The sequence below is a fragment of the Callorhinus ursinus genome, unplaced genomic scaffold (assembly GCF_003265705.2).
Source record: "Callorhinus ursinus isolate GAN/ISIS: 27379988/994484 unplaced genomic scaffold, GSC_fseal_2.0 scaffold65, whole genome shotgun sequence".
Lineage (NCBI taxonomy): Eukaryota > Metazoa > Chordata > Mammalia > Carnivora > Otariidae > Callorhinus > Callorhinus ursinus.
The window spans coordinates 5,980,754-5,999,234 of record NW_027397127.1 but is presented as its reverse complement, the minus strand read 5'-3'; the positions used below and the strand labels follow the sequence as shown (position 1 = coordinate 5,999,234).

Here is an 18,481-nt window from a genome sequence, read left to right as displayed (position 1 = left end):
TTGTGTTTGTTACCAGTTTTCTAAATATTTTTTTCTCTTTTAATACTTTATGTTCATCTTAAGTCATTTATCTCATTCTAATAAATACTATTTGCTTATTTCTCAAATTCCCCTTTTTAGGTTATAAAATCTTCCGGGGAGATAAGATATTTAATAATCTCCATACATCCCATATTAATTTGTACAGAGCCAGACTCAATAAGAACTTCTCAAATTTATTTTTTGGTTACTGACACCTAAAATTGGGGGGAAATTGCTCCTAATTAGAGTAGCTTATACTTGGTTTCTTTCTTATCTGCCAATCATAGAAACTAGTCTTAACAAATGCCATTCTGAAAAGGGGCACCTGTGCCCCAGTGTTCATAGCAGCAATGTCTGCAGTAGCCAAACTGTGGAAAGAGCCGAGATGCCCTTCCACAGATGAATGGATAAAGAAGATGTGGTCCATATATTCAATGGAGTATTACTCAGCCCTCAGAAAGGATGAATACCCAACTTTTACATCCACATGGATGGGACTGGAGGAGATTATGCTAAGTGAAATAAGTCAAGCAGAGAAAGTCAGTTATCATATGGTTTCACTTATTTGTGGAACATAAGGAATAGCGTGGAGGACATTAGGAGAAGGAAGGGAAAAATGAAGGGGGGGGGAATCGGAGGGGGAGACGAACCATGAGAGACTATGGACTCTGAGAAACAAACAGGGTTTTAGAGGGGAGGGGGTGGGGGGATGGGTTAGCCCAGTGTTGGGTATTAAGGAGGGCACGTACTGCATGGAGCACTGGGTGTTATATGAAAACAATGAATCATGGATCACTACAACAAAAACTAATGATGTACTGTATGGTGACCAACATAATGTAATAAAATAAAATTTAAAAAAATGCCATTCTGATTTAGGGTAACTTTGTAATGTAAAAATCCCATTTACACAAATGCCATTAAAAGCATCTAGTAACCCAATTATTTAAAAGCTCTCCATTTCACATATTTTCAAATGGTATCCAAAAGTACTCAGAAATAAAGAATTTACCCAAAATAGGCATTGCTTCCTTATCCTAAATGTAAAATCACTAGGGCTAATCTGAGTTAACTTGTTTATGGATTTTTAAGGTTACAGTACTTCTGATAATGACATGTTTGGTGATTTGTCCAGATTAGATACCAGTGTCTGATAACTGATGACTTCAAATCTTTGTGCTCATTTTGAACAATGTTAGTTTATAAGCATAAACTTACAGTCCTGCATACATCTGCTTGGTAGCTTTTTATTTAGACGTGTCACCTCCTTTCCCCAACCTTCTTCTATCCCCATTGAAAAAAAAATAGGTTCTTGAAAACTAAATGAGTGTATCTTTATTCTTTAGTTATCTTAAAAACTGTTATGTTTTTAATCAAGGAAAATCACTAACGTTAAATGTTAGTACTGGTGGGGGCCTCTGGGTGGCTCAGTTGGTTAAGCGACTGCCTTCGGCTCAGGTCATGATCCCAGGGTCCTGGGATCGAGCCCCGCATCGGACTCCCTGCTCGGTGGGAAGCCTGCTTCTCCCTCTCCCACTCCCCCTGCTTGTGTTCCCTCTCTCGCTGTGTCTCTCTCTGTGTCTAATAAATAACTAAAATCTTTAAAAAAAATGTTAGTACTGGTGAATAATAACATGTTATAGTCATCATTTTATTGAGTCTCTTCATATTTTAAGTTCTGGGTTTGTACAAAGTGGCAGCTGCTGCATTAGTTACAAGGCTTTCAAACTGACTAATGTGTTCATCTGTAATTTGATTTTTTAAGAAATACTTTTATGATAGAAAATGTTTTCATAGAAAATCTGGCAAAATATCTTGGCTTTTGCTCAGATTTGGGAAGTGAACGGGAATCAGTTTAAAGTGTTGGAAAAGTCAAGGAACTCATTCTGGCTTTGGCTCTGGCTCCGTCATCGACTGGCCCTCTCTTTCTTGTTTAAAATGAGGGGAATTGGTTAGATAATTTCTAAGACCTCTTTCAACTCTGCTAACATTCTTTTGTTGTTAGCATTTTTTTAGGAAGAAATAGCATGATCTGTTTATGGATTGTGGTAGGATATCAAATAAAGGATGTAACAAAAGATATGTAAAATTTTTAGCCTTGAACTGTTAAAGGATGGTGAATTCATGCCCTCCAAAACAGAGGTTCTGTGTTAAAAGTTGGCAGGTTAACGAGGACTTCTGTTTTGAAATGTTAAATTTAAATTAGTATCTTCCAAGAGTTTATGAGACTCATGAGATTAGCCATTGTGTAATAATATGGCATAGTACTATATTGTGTGCATATGGCTTAAAAAGTACAACTCATAGTAAAAAAACATGTTGCTTTCCTCATCCATTTTGACTTCCTAGATCAGTTCCTTAAAAATAAAAACTTGCAAATAAGGTTTTTTTTAAAGATTTTATTCATTTATTTGACAGAGAGTGAGAGCACAAGCCGGGGGATCAGGAGAAGGAGAGGGAGAAGCAGGCTCCCCAGTGAGCAGGGAGCCTGATGCAGGACTCGATCCCAGGATCCTGGGATCATGACCTGAGCCAAAGGCAGATGTTTAGCCATCTGAGCCACCCAAGCACCCCATCAAATAAGAAAAACTTATTATTATCTACTTACTTTGTGTTAGGACAGATGAAGTGCTCGTTCTGCTACCATCTTTATCTCTCATACCTTCTCTTAGTATGTCATGCTGTTTTCAGTTAAATCAGTAAGAAATGTTTACAGTATTTGGAAATTGTGAATATTATGAATATGTTTCTGAAGGTAGAGCCAGATAAAAACTCAATGATTACATTTCTTTTTATTTTTTTGATGTTGATCTTTCCCACCGAGTCTCTAATTACATTTCATGTGTTCTTAACATGCATTTTTCATACACTTTGTTTTTTTCAAATGCTCATCATATTTAGTTCCCTTACTTTTTTTTCCTGGGGGACTGCACTAGGGACACCATTGTCTCTTTTTTAAAATTTTTTAAAAGATTTTATTTATTTGAGAGAGAGCAAGTGAGAGAGAGAGAGCACAAGTGGAGTGAGGGGCAGAGGCAGAAGCAGGCTCTGCTGAGCAGGGAGCCCAATGCAGGGCTGGAGCCCAATGCAGGGCCCGATCCCAGGACTACAGGATCGTGACCCGAACCGAAGGCAGACACTTAACCGACTGAACCACCCAGGTTCCCCTCTTTTTTTTATTTTTATTTTTGATTCTCTGATAGCATATAAAAATATAATTCACTTTAATATATTAGATTCATACCCAGCAACTTTGCTAAATTTTATTATTTCTAAATTCTGTGTATATTCTTTTAAATTGTCTTTCTATGCAATCATATCATTTGTGAATGGCATTTTTCTTTCTTTTTTCAAGCCTTTTCTTTCCTTTCAACAATGGCTAGGGCCTAAGTTTAATCTAACCCTGTCACATTTTATTGAGAATTTTTGCACTTGAATTCATTGGTAAGACTGACCTCTGATTTTCCATTCGTACTCAGTCCTATTTCAGTTTGGTTATGGTTATGGTCATGGTTTCATCATGGTTATGTTAGTTTTATTCCTCCTCTTCTGTTCTCTGGAAGAGTTTGATTATATTTAGATTATTTGTTCTAACTTAATTGCATTATGATCAGAGATCATGTTCTGCATGAATTCTGTCCTTTGAGATTTGCTTGGACTAACTGTAAAGCCCAGTGTATATATGGTCAGTTTTTATAAATATCTAGCGTGTGCCTGATCTAAATGTGTGTTCTTCATGTTTGGTACACTGTTTTATGTATGTTTACTAGAACAAGTTTGTAATCATGTTTAAATCTTTCTACATCTTTACAGATTATTTTGTCTCCATGTTCTATCAGTAATCAGAGATCTCTTTAAAATTTGCAACTATGATTGTGGATTTGTCTGTTTCTCCTTGTAGATCTGGTACTTTTAACTGTGTGTACTTGAGAATGTTATTAGTACATACAACTTCAGGTGTTTTTAAAGTGTATTTCTTGGGGCACCTGGGTGGCTCAGTTGGTTAAACGTCTGCCTTCAGCTCAGGTCATGATCCCAGAGTGCCGTGATAGAGCCCCATGTCAGGCTCCCTGCTCAGCGGGGAATCTTCTTCCTCTCCCTCTGCCCCTCCCCCTGCTCCATTCTATCCCTCACTCTCTCTCTTTCAAATAAATAAATAAAACCTTTAAAAAAAAAGTGTATTTCTTGTGAACCAAACCTTTTATCATTTGGAAGTGACCCTATTTTATCTTTTATAATGCTTTTTGCCTTTAAGTCTATTTTATTTAAAATTAATACAGTGATACCAGTTTTCTTTGTTTATTATGTGTATGATACAACTTTTTTCATCTTTCATTTCAATCTCTGCATGTAACCTTATGTTTTTGATGTCTCTGGCAAATAATATACATGTTGCAATTTGCCCTTTTTTTTGCAGTCTGAGGATACTTGGCTCTTAAGCACTTTTATCAGTGTAGTTACCCACCTAACATTTTTGTGACAATATTTTCAAAAATTGAAAGAAGGTTTCATGAATACCATTGTATGGTTCCTCTAGATTCAGCACTTGCTATCATTTTACCCTATTTGCTTTATATTTTTATGTCTTTTGCTCTCCAGTGTCTGTGTGTGGGCAAGTTTAATGATTATGTAAGTATTTGTATGTGTATATACACTTCTTTTTTGCTAAGCCATTTAAAAGTAATTTGCAGACATCATGTATGTTAAATGCCTAAATACCCCCGCATGCATCATGCTTCGCCAAAAGAAAAGGACATTATACTATATGTAAACATATCATTATCATGCTTGAAAAAATTAACAATGATTTTATTTATTTTTATTTTCAGATGTATTTATTTGAGAGAGTACACGAGTGAGCACGAGTGGGGGGAGGGGCAGAAGGAGAGGAAGAAGCAGGCTCCCCACTGAGCAGGGAGCCCAAAACCGGGCTTGATCCCAGTACCCTGGGATCATGACCTGGGTCGTAAAGGCAGACACTTAACCGACTGAGTCACCCAGGCACCCCAACAATGATTTTAAGGTATAATCTAATATTCAAGGCATATTCAGATGTCCCTAATGGTCCTTAAAAGTCTTTTATAGCTGTTCATATACTACATTTGTTTTGCTTCCTTAAATTTTTAAAAATCTGGGATATGTTGGAAGAAAATTTACTATAGGTCTCTCATGTCTCTGTATATCTTGAGAGGAGTGGAGCTGGCTCTTTGGTCTGGACTATCTTTTAAAGTGTATTTGTGTAGTGAACAACTTGGAAAATAGAACTAATATTTCTATTTGGAGGAAAAACCAGGTTTGTTTATTGCCCAGTATAATAAAGATAACATCTCAGAACAAAGGTCAAGCAAGCTTACTGCCCATTATAAAATATGTGGGTGTCCTAAACATTCAGTTAATCTACTTTAACAATAATGTGTATGTGAAGGCATTACCTTGTCCTCTTCATGTCACCCTGTGGAAACTGGATCAGGGAAGCCAAGGATATTGCTGTGAATAATGAATTATTGTCTGGCCAAAACATCTTGTATTTTCTGCCAGTAGCCATGAAACTATGGCAGGTTAACTTGTTAGCTTCCAACTAGGGAAAAATCTTAGAACCTTGATTGTTCTTGACAGAATGGTCTTCCCACATTTTTTTCATGACACTGATTTTTTAACAGTTTCATTGAGATATCATTTACATACAACTCACCCACTTGAAGTTCACAATTCAGTACTTTCTAGAATATTTAGAGTTGTGAAAACATCACCAATATCAATTTTTGAACATTTTGATCAACCCCCAAAAGAAAACCTTAGCTGTCAATCCCTATGTCCCCCCAGCACCCCAGTCCTAGGCAACCACCAATCTAGTTGCTTTCTCTATAAGTTTGACTATTCTGAACATTTCATGTAAATAGAATCATTCAACATGTAGTATTTTGTGTCTGGTTTTTAGCACTTAGCATAATGTTTTCAAGGTTCATCTATGGTATAGTGTCAATCAGTACTTCATTGCTCTTTCTTGGTGAATAATATTCCATTGCATGCATATACTACATTTTGTTTTTCAGCCCATCAGTTGATGGACATTTGGATTGTTTTATACTTTTTAGGCTACTCTGGGTAATACTGTGAACATTCATCTATATGTTTTTGTGTGGATAGGTTTTTATTTTGCTTATATACCTAGATATGGAATTGTAGAGTTGCTGGGTCATATGCTTGAGAAACTACCAGGTTATTTTCTAAAGCAGTTGTACCATTTTGCATCCCCATCAGCAATATATGAGGGTTCTAATTGCTTTGGAATCCTTGTTAACACTTGATGTTGTCTATTTTTTATTATAGCTATCCTACTATGTGGGAAGTTATATCTAATTGTAGTTTTGATCTGCATTTCCCTGATTGCTAATGATCTTGAGCATCTTTTTATGTGTTTAATGGACGTTTGTATATCTTGTTTTGAGAAATACCAATTCATATTCCTTTGCCCATTTTTATTTTTATTGTATTTTTTATGGTAAAGGGTTCCTATATTACTCTCCTGCATTCTCCTCCTGCCAATTTCTCTCAGCTATGTCATTATTTTGCTATCAGAGATTATAACTCTTACATGCTGTTCTATCATGATAATTAATTCTCCTAGGATTTGCCTTCAGAGTTAATCTAAAATTTGATAAAAAATGGATAGCAATATAATTATGTAAGTATCAGTCACACCTAGAACTTCATATTATGATTGGACTCAGAGACAAAAATTTTATAATTATAAGCCACAAAACCTGTGGAGCTCAAAGAAGAATCTTGAATTATAGTCAGATGTAGTCCTATAGATTCATTTGATTTGTTTCCAATTTGGAACATAACTTTCTTTTATAGATTTTTTCTGAAGATTTTATCTTTATTTTTCTTGTTACCATTTAAAAAAAAAACCTTCTTCATCATATCACTGATTTTTAACCCAGTCTCTTAATTAACCTCCTCATCGGATATGAGAATATTTCCGAATTTACACATAAAGATATACAAATTCATTTTCCTAAGACCAGCATATGACATTGCCTTGTCTTTCCTACCCTACCACTAGGATTTTTTTTTAATCTTTGCTAATCTGTATATACTTAAGAAATGTTTCAAAATTGAATTGATTTAATTACCAATAATTCTAAACATTTTTTTATTTTTTCATTTTTTTCTGTTCTTTTTTGTTTATGTAGAAGTTAGAACATTATAATTAACATATAGTGTTGTATCAATTTCAGGTGTACAACATAATGATTCAACAATTCTGTACATTATACAGTGTTCCCCACATTAAGTATAGTCATCATCTGTCACCAATGTTTATACAATATTATTGACTATATTCCCTATACTGTACTTTTCATCTCTGTGACTTCTTTTGTAACTGGAAGTTTGTACCTCTTAATCCCCACCTCCCCTCTAGCAACCACCTGTTTGTTTTCTGTATCTAAGAGTCTGGGATTTTTTTGGTATCTTTTCTTCTTTGTGCATTTGTTTTGTTTCTTAAATTCCACATATGAGTGAAATCATATAGTATTTGTGTTTCTCTGACTTATTTCACTTAGCATTATACCCTCTAGGTCCATCCATATCGTTGCAAATGGCAAGATCTCATTCTTTTTTATGGCTGAGTCATATTCCATTGTGTGTATATTATCACATCTTCTTTTTCCATTCATCTATTGATGGACACTTTGGTTGCTACCTTTGCCCATTTTTAAACTGGGTTGTCAGTAAGTTAATAAGAGTTCTTTATATATTCTAGATACAGGCCCCTTATCATGTACACGATTTACAAATGTTTTTCCACCTTATAGGTTGTCTTTCACTATCCTGATAGTGTTCTTCAAAGCAGAATTTTTTTAATTTGATGAAAATTTAAAATATAAATTTTTATGAGATTTAAAACATACCTATTTTTGGGCGCCTGGGTGGCTCAGTCGTTAAGCGTCTGCCTTCGGCTCAGGTCATGATCCCAGGATCCTGGGATCGAGCCCCACATCGGGCTCCCTGCTCGGCGGGGAGCCTGCTTCTCCCTCTCCCACTCCCCCTGCTTGTGCTCTCTCTCTCGCTCTGTCTGTCAAATAAATAAATAAAATCTTTAAAAAATTAAAAAAAATAAAACATACCTATTTTTTTCTTTTATCATTTGTGCTTTTGATAACATATCTAAAAGCCTCTGACTAACCAAAGGTCAGGAAGATTTACTTACATTTTCTTTTAAGGTTTTGTATAGTTTTAGCCTCTTGCATTTAATCTATGATCCATTTTGATTTAATTTTTTTTAAGATTTTATTTATTTGACAAAGCACAATCAGAGGGAGAGAGAGGAAGAACCAGATTCCCTGCTGAGCAAGGAGCCCGATGCAGGACTCAATCCCAGGACCCTGGGATCATGACCTGGGCCGAAGGCAGCCGCTTAACTGACTGAGCCACCCAGGCGTCCCCATTTTGATTTAATTTTTATGTATGGTGTGAGGAAGAAGTAAGTTTAGAAAATGAGAAGTCTGAATTCTCTAACTTTCTTCTTCAAAGCTGTTTTGACTTTTGAGGTACCTTGCAATTTCATGGAAATTCTGTATCAATTTTATATATCTTTAGTTATCTTTATTCCTGAGTATTTTATTCTTCTTCACACTATTGTAAATGGATTTTTGCTTAATTTCATGCTAGTGTATAGAAATACAATTGATTTTTTTGTATATATTGTACCTTGTAACCTTGTGAACTTATTTATTAGCTTTAATAGAATTTTCTATATACAAGACTATGTTGTATGTGAATAGAGATGGCTTTACTTCTTCCTTTTTAATATGAGTGGCTCATTTTCTTGTCTAATTACCCTGGTTAGAACCTCTAGGATGATGCTGAAAGGGTAACAGACTAGACATCCTTGTCTTGTTCCTGATATGTAGAGAAAGGATTCAGTCTTTCACCATTAATTATGATGTTAGCCAAGGGTTTTTTGTAGGTGCCTTTTATCAGCCTGAGGAAGTTCCTTGCTATTCCTACCTATATTGGTAGTAATGTCCCCTCTTTCATTCTTGATTTTAATAATTTGAGTCTTTCAATCAAGAAGTCTTTCAGTAAAACTTATTAACTTGAGTGTCTCTTTTTCTTGGTGGCTTGTCAATTTTGTCAATCTTTTCTAAGAAGTGACTTCTGGTTTCTTTGATTTTCTCTATTTTTCTATTTTCCACTTAACTAATTTCAACACATATATGTATTATTTTCTTTCTTCCACTTGCTTTAGGTTAGTTTTCTCTCTTTTCTAATGTCTAAAGGTTAAAGATTAGTTTATTGACTTGACATCTTCTTTAAACATAGGCATTTACAACTGTAAATTTCCTCTAAGCAATACTTAAATGCATCCCATATGTTTTGATATATTGTGGATTTAGTTTCATTTTTTCTCAAAGAATTTCTAATATGCCTTGTGATTTCTCCTTTGACCCAAAGGTTAATTAGGAGTAAATTGTTTATTTTCTGCAAAATTGTGAATATCCCAAATTTCTTCCTGTTGGTGATTTCTGATTTCATTTCATTGTTATAGGAAAACATACTTTGTATGATTTTAATCCTTCTTAAGTTTATTAAGATTTACTTTATGGCCTAGCATATGATCTATCCTGTATAATGTTCTATACAATCTTGAGAAGAAAGTATATTATGCAGTGTTTGGGTAGAGTATTGAATAAATGTCTGTTAGGTCTAGTTGGTTTATACTGTGGTTCAAGTCCTCTATCCTCTTGTTGATCTTCTGTCTTGCCATTCTACTCATTATCAAAAGTGGGGTATTGAGGTCACCAACTATTGTTATTGAACTATTTCTCACTTCAATTCAGTCACTTTTTGTTTCATGTATTTTGGGGCTGGCTCTCTTTTAGGTACGTCTGTGTTTATACTTGTTATGCCTTCCTGGTGATTTGACTCTGTTATCATTGTAAAACGTCCTTCTTTATGTCTAGTTATACTTTTGTTTTGCATGTATCTTGTCTGCTATTAGTATATCTACTCGAGCTTTCTTATGGTTGCTATCTTAGTCAGTTTACACTGCTATCACAAAATACCACAAATTTGGTGGTTTATATACAACAGAAATGTATTTCTCACAATTCTGGAGACTGAAATTCTAGTATCAGGCTGCCAGCATGGTCAGCTTCTGGTGGAAGCCCTCTTCCGGCTTGCAGACTGCTGATTTCTTATATTTTCACATGCCAGAAAGAGGCCTAGGTAACTTTTTGGCCTTTTCTCATAGGGATAATAATCCTACTCTGAGGGCCATACCATCATGATCTAATAACCTCCCAAAGACTCCATCTCCAAATACCATGAAATTGGGATTAAGATTTCAGCATATGAATTTGGCAGGAGTAGGGGGAGGTGTTGGGGATGAACAAACATTTAGTCTCTTGCTGTTGCTGTTTGCATGACTGTATTATTTCCATTCTTTATTTATAAGCTTTTCGTATATTTTAAGCTATTGTGTTCTCCTATAGACATCATTTGATCTTGCTTTTTTATATAGTCTGACAATCTCTGAATTTTGATTAGCTTTTTTATGCAGTCACATTCAGTGTTATTATTGATATAAATAGATTTTTGTCTGCCTTTTTTGTTTTATGTATTTCTCATGCTTTTTTTTTGTTCTGTTCCTCCTTTACAGTCTCCTTTTTTATTAAATGATTTTTTTTAGTTAAATATTTTAATTCCTTTAATGATATTCTCCACTGTATCTTTTGAGTTATTTTCTAGTGGTTGCTCTAGTGCTTACCATGGACATCATAACCCGTCAGAATCTACTTAAGATTTATAGCAACTTAATTCCTGTAAGATATAGAAATATTACTCCTATGAAGCTCTATTCCATTTTTCTCCTTTTTATGCTATTATTGTTATACATATTACTTCTATGTATGTTACAAACTTAGAAATACATTGTTATAATTAGAGTGTCCCGAGTAAACTCAGGTCCCTTAGGGAGAGCTTCAGATCTCTTTGGTTTTATGGTCCCCCCATCCACCACCACCCAGGTAAAACTTCTGTGACAGTGTTCCAGAGTGGGAGGCGGACAGGAACAGTGACCTGCTTCTCTTGAAGTGACCCTCTGCTTTATGAGCAGGGGCACAGGGAAGGACAGCAGCATTTGGTCTTCTCAGCTTGCTTCTGCTAGCATCAACCCTGTGCTTCGTGGGTGAGCTGTGGTTGGGGCAGTTGAGCACAGTACTCTCATTCGGCCATGCCTGGGGTAGAGCTTTTGTCTATGAGTTGAGGCTGTGTGGAAAACAAAAGCCTTAGAATTCTCAGCTGTTTTAGGTTGGAATAGAGCTTCTGCAACTTGGAACTGGGCAAGGGGGAGAATGAGAAATGCTGATGACCTGTTGCAGTGAGATGCTCTAGTGCTCAGCTAGGAGCTGGAGGGAGAAGGAGCTCTGGGTTCAGGTCTGCTTCCACCTTGTGTGGAGCTTTTGTCAAGCTGGACAGGGAAGGGAGAGAGGAAGGGAGTGGGACATGGCTAAAATGCCATAGATTCTTGCTGTTCATAATGAGATTTAGTAAATTTTGTTGAATGGTTGTTTCTTCATTTGCTGTAGGTTCTTAGGGCAATATCCAGAGACATAAATTTGTTGTTTCTAAATGTCACCAGCTATTGTTGTTTTGCTAGGGAGATGATCCGCAGAGGTCCTCAAGCTGTTATTCACAAAGCCTCGGCATGGCATTGACTTTTTGAAGAGTCCATGATAGTTGTCCTTCATATATACCACATTCCACATTTGTCTGATTATTTCCTTATATCATGTCATTTTACACTTACTTATACTTGACATAATTACTGATATATTTCTTTTATTTTTCCTATCTATTTTAAGATAGCACTTTCTTTCTCTCTTTTGCCTTTTTTTGGGTTTATTGAGTATTGTCCCACTCCACTCCTTTGGAATTAACACCTCACTTACCTTCTTTTAAGGTTTACCCTAGGAATTAGAATACCTAAGTTGTATGTTTACCTTATCAAAGTCTAAAGTAATCAATACCCATGTCCGTTTTCTACACAATTACAATTACCTTAAGAATACTTTAACTTCACTCATCCTCCCCTGACTTAAATTGTATTATCACTGCGTTTCTTTTAGTTCTGTATTTTTGAACCCCACAGCTCTTTTTATAATTGTGTTTTATAGTTACTGTTTGTTTAAATTCACCCACAAATTTACCACTTTTTTCTCCATTACTTTTGGTATTTTAGACCTTCCATTTCAATTTCATTTCATTTCATATAAAGTCAGAAGATACTCAAAAGTTTTGAATTTCCTTTTGTGTAGTCCTGCTGGGAGCATACTGTCTCAGTTTTTATTTGTCTAAAAATGTCTGTATTTTTACCTTGTTGTTGAAAGGTATTTTTACTGGGTAAAAAATATAAGTTGACAGTCTTCTCTCAGTATATTAAAAATGTCATTCTAGTCTGGCTTCCATTGTACCTCTGAGAACTAATCTGTAATTGTCACTCCTTTGAAGGCAATCTCTCTTGTCTTTCTTGATACTTTTAAAGTCTTGTCTTTGGTTTTATGTTCTGAGGTTATACTATTTTGTGTCTAGTTTGGGGTTTGATTTTACTTCCATTGGATCTGTTAGACTTCTTCAATTACAGATATCTTTATTTCTTGAAAACTCTTTGCCATTGTCTAACTCTTGTCCCTGCCACATTCTCTCTTTCACCTCTTCTTCTGTAAACCTAATTACCTGTATGCTATACACTTCCTCACTTTTTCTTCCATACTTCTTAACTATTATTTCACATTTTCCATGTTTTACCTCTGTAATATATTATAGACAATTTCTGTTAACTTTGTCATGTTTTAAACTTTACTGTCTCTTTAGCTATATATAGTCTGCTGTAAAGCTCATCCACAGAGTTTTAAATTTCACAATTTTTACTTCCAAAATTTTTATTTTATTTCAATTCAGCCATGTTACCTTTTCTTTTTTTTTTCTTTTACAATTTCTTGGTTCATTTATTATTTTCAAGTTTTGAAAATATCTTTCATAATTGCAAAAATAGTTATATATTTTGTGTCTAGTAATTCTAATATCTGAAGTTTTTGCAAAGCAGTTTCTGCTGTCAGATGTTTCTCCTGGTTTTTGCTTATGATATTTTGCTTCCTTGTATGCTTAGTGATTTTTGAGTAGGATATCTTATTTTCCTTTCAAAAAAATTTTTTAGAATTCTTTGAAGTTCACTCTGAAGGTATATTCTTCTACATAGGCTTTGTGTGTATTTCTGCCCAGCCTCTGGGAGGTCAAAGCAATTTGAGTCTACTCTAAGCAAATTTGCTGTTGGAGGTTACTGGGCCACCCAGCTAAATGCTAATTTAGATTGTAAATCTGTATGTAGGCCAGTTTGTGGTTATACTTTCTCAGAGATGTTTTTCCCCTGTACTTTTCTGCTGAGTGCCAAGATATCTTTCTTAAAAGTTCCTAGGGGTTTCAGAGGTGAAACCTCTGAAACAAATAATGCAATATATGTTAAGAAAAAAAAAAAAGAAGAAGATAGCAGGAGGGGAAGAATGAAGGGGGGAAATCGGAGGGGGAGACGAACCATGAGAGACGATGGACTCTGAAAAACAAACGGAGGGTTCTAGAGGGGAGGGGGGTGGGGGGATGGGTTAGCCTGGTGATGGGTATTAAAGAGGGCACGTTCTGCATGGAGCACTGGGTATTATTAACAAACAATTAATCATGGAACACTACATTAAAAACTAATGATGTATGGTGATTAACATAACGATAAAAAATTTAAAATCTTCCTGAAAATAAAAAAAGTTCCTGGGGGTGCGATCGTGGGGTACTTTTTTATGTATGAAACACCTTTAACCTGAAAAAGTGTGAAACAAGAATCTCAAATTCTCCCAAGTTTGGTAAATGCCCTCAGGGCAAAAGTAGTTTCATTGGTCAGTTTACTGGGTTTTTTTTCCTCTAGATTTTTGCCTGATAAATCCTATTGTGCTTTTCTTTGATGCTTTAAGATATTTTTACATTTTAAAAGCATTTTTAGTTTTTTTTAAGCAGTCATATCAGTCAGAATACTTAATTAGCCATGTATTGGAATATTTCTTATTTTTCTATGCCATTATTTTGTAGTGTATATATCTTGAATCACTGAATCAGAATTACCTAGAGATGTTTATTAAAATTTAAGAATCTTGTAGCCAATTTCAAGCTTACAGAAATAGCATCTCTAAGATGGGGTCCTAGTATCTGAATTTTTGTGAGGTTCTTTAAGTGATCCTAATGCATGTTGAAGTTTGCTTTTATTTGTACTTTTAATTCTCATATCTGTTTTTTTAATTGTAGGAGTCTGAGATCTAAATTTGTTTTCTATACTTGTCCTAGCACCATATGTTGAACAATCCATTATTTTCACATTTATTTGATATGCCAACTTTTATCATATAGTAAATGTGTGTGTGTGTGTGTGTGTGTGTGTGTGTGTGTGTGTTTCTGGCCTTTCTATTATGGCTCATCCAGCTGCCCATTCTTTGAATGAGACCATACTGTTTTAATTATTGTAGTTTCATGATGTGTTTTACTATGTGATAATAAAAAATCTTCCATACTTTTTAGTATTTTCTCCCTAAAACATTTAAAACATTCCTACAGTTGCATCATTTTCTTGCTTTAACGGTGTTCAATGACTTTGCAGAATTAAATAGTTCTTCCAGTTTTTAAAAGAACTTTCTCTTTTTGGCCTTATCTCCTACTATACCTTTTTCACATGGACTTAAGAAGTCCTTAGACTGAGGTACTTAATGTTTATTTTACCTGGCTCTTTGCCCACAAAAATTTTGTGTTTTAATCTTAGAACTTGCCATGGCCATTTTTCCTCTAGAAATCTTTCTGCCCATCCTTCAAAATTGATGTCAAGTTATTTACCTTCTTTCTCTATAGAGCTGTTGTGAACACTCCCAGGCTCAAGAGAACTCCCTTTCTTAATTTTGACAGCAATTATTGACTATACCACTCATTTTTACTTGGTAAATCCTACTGAATCACAGACTGTAAAAACTGGAAACTTCCTAAAGAGATTATATTGTCCATCTTTGCCATTTTACCAAAGAGAAAAAACTGAGTCCTAGGGCATGGGAATGACTTGTTTATGGTCTCCGAATGATTCAATTGTTGAGGTAAATTCAGAATATATTTCTTATATTTTAGAACTGATTCTATTACCATTGTCTCCTACATCATTATTCCATTGTATTTAAATTTTATTTTTATTTAGGCATAGATTTTTTTTTAACTAGATTGGAAGTTTAAGGCAGCACTCATGTCTACACGTTTTTTGGTATGACTCATAGCCCTAATATTGTGCTTTGTACTTATTGGGCACCTAATTAATAGTAGTGGCTGTTGGTAAAAAACCAAATGTCAAATTGGGGCTAGTTCCTTGTGGGCATCACTGTTATAACTGTATGGAAAGTGGCATCTAGTGGTCGGTGTGTGTATTACAATGCCTTTAAACACTCCCCTCCCCCCAGGACCAGTGTCATTATCATGTAGGTGGAATAAATAGAATATAAATTAAATTTTTAAATTGAATTCAAACAGATATCAAATGTCTTAAGTAGCAACCTCTCTAAAGTATAGCTACATGTTAAGTAATAAAGAAGTACAAAAAGATGAAATTAATTAATTTTAAAGAAAATTACTGTATAAAATTACTTCCAAAATAACATGCACACATATTTAAAGTTATATTGCTTGTTTACAAATTATATTAGGATTTGGAGGATTTTGTTGGATACTGAGAAGCCAGAAATACAGTTGTAAAGAAAATTCACATAGTATCTTCTCCATATTAACAAAATCCTGTCTTTGCATTATTCTCAGGAACTTAATTTATATTTTAAAAAAGAAAAATTTCTTAGTGAAAGATGAAAATGGAAAGTTACACCATCTTTTACTTGTAACACCAGAAAACGATGCTCATATGTTTACATTTAAAGTGTAGACATACATTCCAAAGTCAAATGTTACTTTTAGATGTACGGCCATTTTGGATTACCATTATCCTTTACTCCTCCATTAATGCATGTAACTGATTATTGATAATCTGCACAATCTAATTCAGTGAATATGACCATTGGCAGTTTTTATCTTGTGATTCAGTAGCTTCTAAAATTAGTAAGTTTGTACTTTGAAATCTAGAATTCATGTTTGCACAAAACAATATTATATATCTTAAATTAACCTCTGTTCCTGACACACTGTAATGTAATTTTTCTGTATGGAATTATCCTTTCTATTAGAGAGCAATATGTACTGTCTTTGCATCTTCCATCTGCACCTAACATAACATAGTGGCTGGCACATAACAGATGATCAATAAGTATGTGTTGAGTTAGTTTTATATGTTGGAAGGAGCTGTGTCTTATTTGTCTGTAGTGCCTAACAAGTTTTCTGGCCTCTAATCATGCCCAATTCATGTTTGATGAGTAAGTCTGTATAAGTCCATTTAACTTGTAGTTGGTGTATAATACTAAAACCAGTGTATAACCTAATCCCATATGTATGACAAATAACAGCTGCATAACAGACTTTTGATTAGAGATGTCAGAAGCATTTTTTACTGGAACAACATCTTGCAATATGAGTAAGAGATTAACTTCCAACATCAAGCCATTGTTGTTTGCTCTTATCAGGAAAAGGAGTTTGAACATGTGGCTGGCTTCTAGTTGCAGCTGAATGGGTTAGAGTTATGAGTTTAGAAGGATGAGGTCAGTAGTTTGATAAGGAATTGGGAAAGTATTCTGGTAGTAGTTGGAGTAAAGGAACACATGGAATGTTGAGAAGGAGGCTAAATACTTTTTAAGTCACAGTCTTCCAAGGCCGAGCATTGATACACATTACTTGGTATTTACATCACATAAAAATTTCTCTTATTTAATGAGAAGCATACTACCATATTGTATATAAATGGTGAGCTATCTACATATGTTAAACTAATTACAATTTGTTTTTCTAAGCAGTTCAGCTTTATGCCAGAGTATAGGGTAGATCTGGATGTCAGAAGTCATCAACTGTCTTTTTCTCTTACAGGTTTTTATTTTATTTTATTATTTTATTTCATTTTTTAAGGATTACTATTTTTAAAGTAATCTCTGCACCCAATGTGGGGCTCAAACTCACAACCCCAAGATCAAGAGTTGCTCCACTGACCAAGCTAGCTAGGTGCCCCTCTTATGGGTTCTTATTTTAGAGGAGGATATTTTTCTGGCTTCAAGACCTCAATTCTTAATATGAGTTAATGAACTTAGTAGTGGCTCTTTAGAACATCTAGGCTGTGGGAACACTTGTGGTAAAACTGTTGGAATCATTATAGACTGAGCTACTAGTAATGAGAGAGTGGAAGCAAATTTTAAAAAGTTGGTAAAAGATAGCATTATGTATTTTATGCTCTGTGATTGCTCATGAATGCCAAGATGCAAGCAACTTCAACCGGCAGACATCTTTGGCTAGTTGCCAAGGTCATTGCTAATATAGATTGAAAGGTCCTTTCTTGCATGTGATGTTAGTACAAAAAGAAGGAGTTCCTAAGAGCTTGGACAAGTGGCAAATCATATTACAGGGAAGTTGTTTGAATTCTTTTAAGTTTTTAATATCTTTTAAAAAAGATATTTTTCACTTTAAAATTATAAAAATTACATCTGCTCATTGTGAAAAGATGAAATGGAAGTGTGTACCATAAAGGGTGCAAGCTTTGCCAGAGGTAACCATTGTTCGCAATTTGGTATGTATTTTTTCAAATATTTTTCTGCTATTTGGTTTATAAGTTTGGATTGTTGAATTTAGTTGAGGGATAAGTCAGAGACTGGTTTTCAGGTTCATATTAATCATTTTCCTCCCTTTTTTTCTTCCTTACAGGCTTGCTATGGGTGTTCTCCAGGATCAAAATGTGACTGTAGTGGTGTAAAAGGAGAAAAGGTAAGTTTTGAAATGAGCCTTTGAAAACTTAGTAAAACCAGTAAAATAGTGTTTTAATATTTTTTTTAAAAAAAAACAGGGCTTCTACTGCACATCTAAGTAAATAAAATGAATTCTACCATACTGCTTATTTTAGACTGCTGTAAGGATTAGACTATATCTCAGGGATTAGCAAACATTTTCTGTAAAAGACTATAGGGTAAATAATTTAGGCTTTGTGGGCCACATAAGGTTTGTGTCACACATTTTTCTCTCATTTTTAAAATAGCCCTTTAGGAGTATAAAAATTTTTCTTAGCTCTTGGACTATACAAAACAGACTTATTACTACATTTGGTCTGAGATTTGTAGTCTGCCAACCTATGATCAATTTGGTTGAACTCACTGACTGAAGAGGCAAAAGAGGGAAGGAACCTAACATCAGGCTACTAATCTGTATTGGGTATCATGCTAGGCAATTTCATATATTTTTA

At 34.7% G+C, this 18,481-nt stretch overlaps 1 protein-coding gene across 1 annotated transcript in view; it reads left to right on the top strand.

Annotated features, from left to right (window-relative positions):
* Positions 1-18,481, top strand: part of COL4A5 (collagen type IV alpha 5 chain) — a 233,304-nt gene that overhangs the window by 80,705 nt on the left and 134,118 nt on the right. Inside the window, exon 2 of the mRNA XM_025853713.2 lies at positions 17,950-18,009. Coding sequence (XP_025709498.1) covers positions 17,950-18,009 — 60 coding nt within the window. The remainder of the gene's footprint in view (positions 1-17,949; positions 18,010-18,481) is intronic.